Source organism: Polypterus senegalus, chromosome 13 (genome assembly GCF_016835505.1).
Source record: "Polypterus senegalus isolate Bchr_013 chromosome 13, ASM1683550v1, whole genome shotgun sequence".
NCBI lineage: Eukaryota > Metazoa > Chordata > Cladistia > Polypteriformes > Polypteridae > Polypterus > Polypterus senegalus.
The window spans coordinates 143,075,509-143,081,813 of NC_053166.1; the positions used below are offsets into that span (position 1 = coordinate 143,075,509).

At 38.4% G+C, this 6,305-nt stretch overlaps 1 protein-coding gene across 1 annotated transcript in view; it reads left to right on the top strand.

The window, feature by feature from the left end:
- Window positions 1-5,960, top strand: part of arpc1b (actin related protein 2/3 complex, subunit 1B) — a 33,515-nt gene extending 27,555 nt beyond the window's left edge. The window contains exons 6-10 of the mRNA XM_039774622.1: window positions 2,473-2,679; window positions 3,426-3,501; window positions 3,792-3,988; window positions 5,345-5,435; window positions 5,885-5,960. Of these exons, the coding sequence (XP_039630556.1) occupies window positions 2,473-2,679; window positions 3,426-3,501; window positions 3,792-3,988; window positions 5,345-5,435; window positions 5,885-5,923 (610 nt within the window). The 3' untranslated portion in view covers window positions 5,924-5,960. The remainder of the gene's footprint in view (window positions 1-2,472; window positions 2,680-3,425; window positions 3,502-3,791; window positions 3,989-5,344; window positions 5,436-5,884) is intronic.
- The last annotated feature ends 345 nt before the right edge of the window (window positions 5,961-6,305 follow it).

Genomic DNA, 6,305 nt, shown 5'->3' on the forward strand with positions numbered 1-6,305 from the left:
TCAACAAAAAAGATAACAGTAGTATGTCTTTCATTTCTTAGGAACATCTGAGTCCTGGGGTGTTGTCCAAACACAGATTTTTAGTGACGCAGTATTTAGTTGTATGAAATAAAATCAAATGTGAAAAACTGACTGTGCACAAATGTGGGTCCCCTTGTAATTCTGCTGATTTGAATGTCTGTCACTGCTCAATGCTGATGACTTGCAACACCAAATTGGTTGGATTAGCTCGTTAAGCCTTGAACTTCATAGACAGGTGTGTCCAGTCATGAGTGGTAAAAGGTATTTAAGGTGGTCAGCTGCAAGTTGTGCTTCCCTTTGACTCTCCTCTGAAGAGTGACAGACAGCATGGGATCCTCAAAGCAACTCTCAAAAGATCTGAAAACAAAGATTGTTCATTCTCATGGTTTAGGGGAAGGCTACAAAAAGCGATCTCAGAGGTTTAAACTGTCAGTTTCAACTGTAAGGAATGGATTCAGGAAATGGAAGACCACAGGCACAGTTGCTGTTAAACCCAGCAGGTCTGGCAGGCCAAGAAAAATACAGGAGCAGCATATGAGCAGGATTGTGAGAATGGTTACAGACAACCCACAGATCACCTCCAAAGACCTGCAAGAACATCTTGCTGCAGATGGTGTATCTGTACATCGTTCTACAATTCAGCGCAATTTGCACAAAGAACATCTGTATGGCAGGGTGATGAGAAAGAAGCCCTTTCTGCACTCACACCACAAACAGAGTCGCTTGTTGTATGCAAATGCTCATTTTGACAAGCCAGATTCATTTTGGAACAAAGTGCTTTGGCCTAATGAGACAAAAATTATTTGGTCATAACAAAAACGCTTTGCATGGCGGAAGAAAAACACCTGCTACCTACTGTCAAATCTGGTGGAGGTTCCATCATGCTGTGGGGCTGGGTGGCTATTTCAGGGTCTGGGGCCATTGTTAAAGTCGAGGGTCGGATGAATTCAACCCAATATCAACAAATACTTCAGGATAATGTTCAAACATCAGTCACAAAGTTGAAGTTACGCAGGGGTTGGATATTCCAACAAGACAAGGACCCAAAACACAGTTCAAAATCTACAAAGGCATTCATGTAGAGGAGAAGTACAATGTTGTGAAATGGCTGTCACAGTCCCCTGACTTGAATATCACGGAAAATCTATGGGATGATTTGAAGCAGGCGAGATTTTGTATGGAAGAATGGTCAAAAATACCTCCATCCAGAATCCAGACACTCAAAGGCTATAGGAGGACAGCGTCTTGAGGCTGTTAGATTTGCAAAAGGAGGCTCAACTAAGTTTTGATGTCATATCTCTGTTGTGGTGCCCAAATTTATGCACCTGTCTAATTTTGTTATGATGCATATTGCATATTTTCTGTTAATCCAAGAAACTTAATGTCACTGCTGAAATACTACTGTTTCCATAAGGCATGTCAGATATTAAAAGGAAGTTGCTACTTTGAAATCTCAGCCAATGATAATCAAAAATCCAAAGAATTAAGAGGGGTTCCCAGATTTTTCATGACTGTAAGTGGAAATCAGCAGCAAAACCTGTTCAGCTCAGTTGAACTAATGCAATGTGTCAGCACCATCAAGTGATAAACGCACTAAATTCAGTTAATGTTTTACTCAAATTCCTATATGATACAGTCAATCTGAAATTTGATCAAAGTTTATTAATCCCAAATGGAAATTACACTTGTGTTCAGCTTGAAACTGTCTATCAAAATCACCAAAACTTTTGCATGAAGCAAAACTTCAAAAAAAAAAAAAAAACACGTCCACTGTAATTACAATCACAAGGTTCTTTTTAATTTGCAGTCACGCTCCAGTATTTGAAACCACAATACTCCATTGCGAGACCCTTCAGATTTTCAAATATGATATTTATATATGAAAAACCTGCTTTCTGACTTTGCCCCCAAACTTGTGAAAACAGGCAACAGAGACACACCTAAAGAAAAATATTTTCCGCATCCCTGAATCTGATTAAACAGAAAGCACGTTGGTATTTTGTACTTTCCAGATGTTCTGTAAACGTAACTAAGGTTATGTCTTTGAAATATTGAATATTTGCTAAATACGAATACCAGTGAGAGCACAAGACCAAGTGTGGTTCATCAGACTGCTGAAATGACAGCAAACCAACTAGTGACTCTTAGACCCCTGCCACACTTCAAAATGAATGCTTGCTTACTTGCAGGGTGTCACACAATACTGAACGTAACATTGTAAATGATCATTTAAGTGCCATTTTGTTTGATGTTTCAGGGCTTCCAAACTTATTATAGAGTAGTTACACTAACTGTCTTGCATGGTAAAATCACGCATATTATGAAGAAAGAGTGAGTTAACCGTCCAGATCCTTTACTAGGCTTTTATACCAATTGTTCATCTTTCCTTTTTAATTTAAATTACACTAACTAGTTTCCTTAAACTTTATGCATTCATTTTTCCTCCTCCAGGATATTTTCTGCTTACATCAAAGAAGTAGAAGAGAAGCCTTCTCCAACCCCCTGGGGATCGAAAATGCCTTTTGGAGAACTGATGTTTGAGTCGAGTGGAACTGCAGGCTGGGTTCATGGGGTTTGTTTTTCTGAAAGTGGAAACAGAGTTGCCTGGGCCAGTCATGACAGCACGGTGGCTGTTGTAACTGCTGGCAAAAGCACCACGTGAGTAGAAATTTCCAGAGAAAGAGTACAGGAAAACATACAGAAAGCAAATGTTGCAAAAATCCTTTACAGACTTTGCATAAGATTTCTGTTTCGAGACCAGCAATTACTACATTATATTTGGGATCTCCATTTTTCGAAACCCATGTTATGGTGGGGTGCCAGTTTGGTAGTTTGACATACCCTGTTACTTGCCCCAACAAAATCAAACAGAATTAGGGCAGTATATGTGTGCATGAGAGCTTACCACCACCACTACCACAAGTACAATTCATTTGAGCAGCAATGATGAATAAGGAATGCCACGTGTTTTGGATAATGCAAACAGACGAGAGGCTCTTCTCTCTCACATTTTATGTATCACAATAGAATGGAGGTGAAACAGGGCTTGCGATAGCTAACCACAGCTGTAGACCCTGTGTGTGGATATCGGCTGCATCAGCATCACATGAACGGCTGTCATAAAAAGGAGTGAGCTTGCAGCACTTTGAAAATGTGAAGCACACAGTCATGTAGTTTGACGTTCCTGGCATGTAAACGTTCTAGCCATGTAAACTGACATATTCAGGGGACATAATCAGCAACTGCACTTGTCAGGTTTGACATCCCCTCTGACTAGAAGTCCTCTAATGTGACATCAGCATAATGGATCATGGAGAATATTCTGCTACTGTATTTTAAACCAAAATATCTCTTCTGTCATTCCTATTTTCTGACATGTTGTTTCTGGTGTCTTGTCTCTCCAGGATTTCCTCCCTGAGCTCTGAAAGCTTGCCTCTTTTGAGTATTGTTTTCATCACTGAGAACAGTCTTGTTGCTGCAGTAAGTAAGACTCACGTTTTTACTCTGTCTCATGTTTCCTTACAATCTTGATGTTCTGCAGTGGGCCACACTGGAGATCATGAAGATATTAATATTTGTTTGGAATCACATTTTATGGATTAATAGACAGAAGGCAACTTCCAATGCTGAGATTAAATTAAAAGTGTAAAGTGGCATGAACTGGTACAGTGAATTTAATGGGGAAACGCAAACAGGAGACACTATCAAGGTCTCATTCTCTAAATCAAATTCCACTATACATCACCCTTTTGTTTTGTCTCTACTGAAAGGGTCATGACTGCTATCCTGTGCTGTTTACGTACAATGAGGCCAAAGGTGAGATTAAGTATGGCGGCAAGCTGGATGTGCCAAAGCAAAGCGCTCAACGTGGCTTGACAGCCAGAGAACGCTTCCAAAATCTGGATAAGAAGGCATCAACTGATGCCAATGAAGGAGTCCTGGAGTCCATCCACAAAAATAGCATCAGGTGGGTGTATTGCTTTGTTTAATTTTATTTGTTTTTGAAACGTTCTAAGCATCAGGAACATCTTTCCTTACTGATAAGCAGGCAATGTGCAAGATCAGCAGAGAAAAGTGCCACACGTAGAGGAGATGGACAAAAAGGGCCCTTTTATGTAATTCTTTCAATACTTTTTTTGCACATCAGACAGAAACTCGGTTACAAACTAATGTTAGCAGTAGGAAACCTGACTAATAGCTTAGGGATGCGTCATTAGTTGAATGTCAGTTGTCTAAGCTTTGACAAACAGCACTCCAATATGCTTTGATTGATTTATGAAGGGCTCGCATCATTAATCTAATAGACTTTCTAAAAATAAAACACAATAAACTTGAAAATCAGTACACACACGACCGGAAACAAAACTCTCCACAGACTGTAAACTACCATGGGTTTTATATTCAGAAATCTTCCTTTCAAATAGACATGATAAATCAAAAAGTCATAACCTTGAGTGTACTGGGGTCAAATGATGTCCATAGTATCAGTATAAAATGAATTATCATCTATAATAAAGATTAGCACCCAAAAAAAAAACTCCATAACTACAAATCTCAATGGTTCAGAGCTTCTAAGAACTATTCTTTTTGATCACTTCTGAAAGGCGGCTAAGCATCTGAATCGTTAAGATTCATAGAAGGAAAAAAGTTTTGATTTTTCGATTTGATGTACTGTATTCATCCCCGAGGGGAAAATGTCTTTTCACATGACCTTTATACATGGAGAATGGAGCTTCCAGATACACAAGAGAGTTAATTAATAAGAGACTTAACTTTTGCAAAAGTAAGTTACATTCCGAGTTAATGAAACCATATTTAGTGATTGTGAGACAAACTACTTTGCTCCGTCTGCCTTGTCTGGTCACATCTACTCACTCTGATAACATAAAAGAATGGTTTGCTTCAAACTCTTCTCACTACTGTGTGTGTAGTGCTGCTTGTGTACTGTGTCTTCAATGTCCTCCTTTCTCAGTATTTAAGAGTGTGTGCTTCAAATATATGGCAAAATGAAATATTTACATAAAATAGTAAGCAACACATTCTGCCATCACAGTGTTGCAGCAAACAACATCACTTGTACTTCACAGCTCCAAGTCAGGCATACTAGAGTAAATGTCTATTCTAAAGTGGCCCCTTAGTGGGATCATATTAGGTTTAAAATGGATAGTAATCCGTTCAATAAATATACTGCTTAAAAAATGTGTTCAATTGTACCGTGAAAGATTTACCCCCCAATTTGTGAATTGTACTGTGCAAAACTTTTTTTTTTTTGGTTGTTGAACATAAACTTTGCTAAAAATGTCATCAATTTTGTAATTTGCAGCCAAATCTCAGTTATGGAAGGAGGGAAAGCTAAGTGTACTAAATTCTGCACCACTGGAATGGATGGTGGAATGGCAATCTGGGATGTCAAGGTATTGTATTAGACAATGTTTGATTTTTAATAGTACGTGCATTTTTTTGTCTATTAATCCATACCTGACATCGCAACCATCTACAGGGTGGTCCAGATCCAATTATTAAAAGGCGACCACATTGCACCTGCTGTTAGACTGACAACCGTCTCCCCGCCATTTTGGAATGCAGGGCAGGTGCTGCCATCTATCGGCAACAAAAAGAATTTTTTGTGAATTCTCTATGTAATAAACTTAAGTTACAGCGTAATGAACATCGCATAATTAGATCTGGACAACCCTATACAGCAATGGATGAGGGTAACCGAGACTGGCATGTGGACATGTACTGTACATATTGTACCCTGCTATGGATTGATACCCAACTATCACTGGTTCTTCCCTTGTTGGCAAAGCTAAGGAGGAGGAGAGAATTTTAATTGATAAACTGTGCTTACATTCTTTTTCAGACCCTTGAATCAGCCCTCAAAGATTTGAAAATTGTCTGAAATTCAAGCAAAATTATCAAATGCAAGGCTTAAGCAACAAGAATGGATAAGAAAACTTGCAGTCGCTGCCATGCCAGCCAAATGATGCACACAAAATATCTTGCCTATTCTATTCAGGACTCAGTACAGTATTTTAAACAAATTTAGCTCCGAACCCTTAAGAAATGTTAAGAAATGATAGCTTCTGAAAATATGCTGGTCATAAGATGCTTTAAATAAATTTTGTTTACAAAAAAAAAGTGTCTGGCATATTTTATATTTGTAAGCACATTCAATAACATCTCACTTCACATTTTATGGCTGTTAAGCTTTTTTAAGCAAACATTTTTAATTTACTGTAGTCAAATTTGTCTTTACTCTTTTCTATCACGATAATCAATGA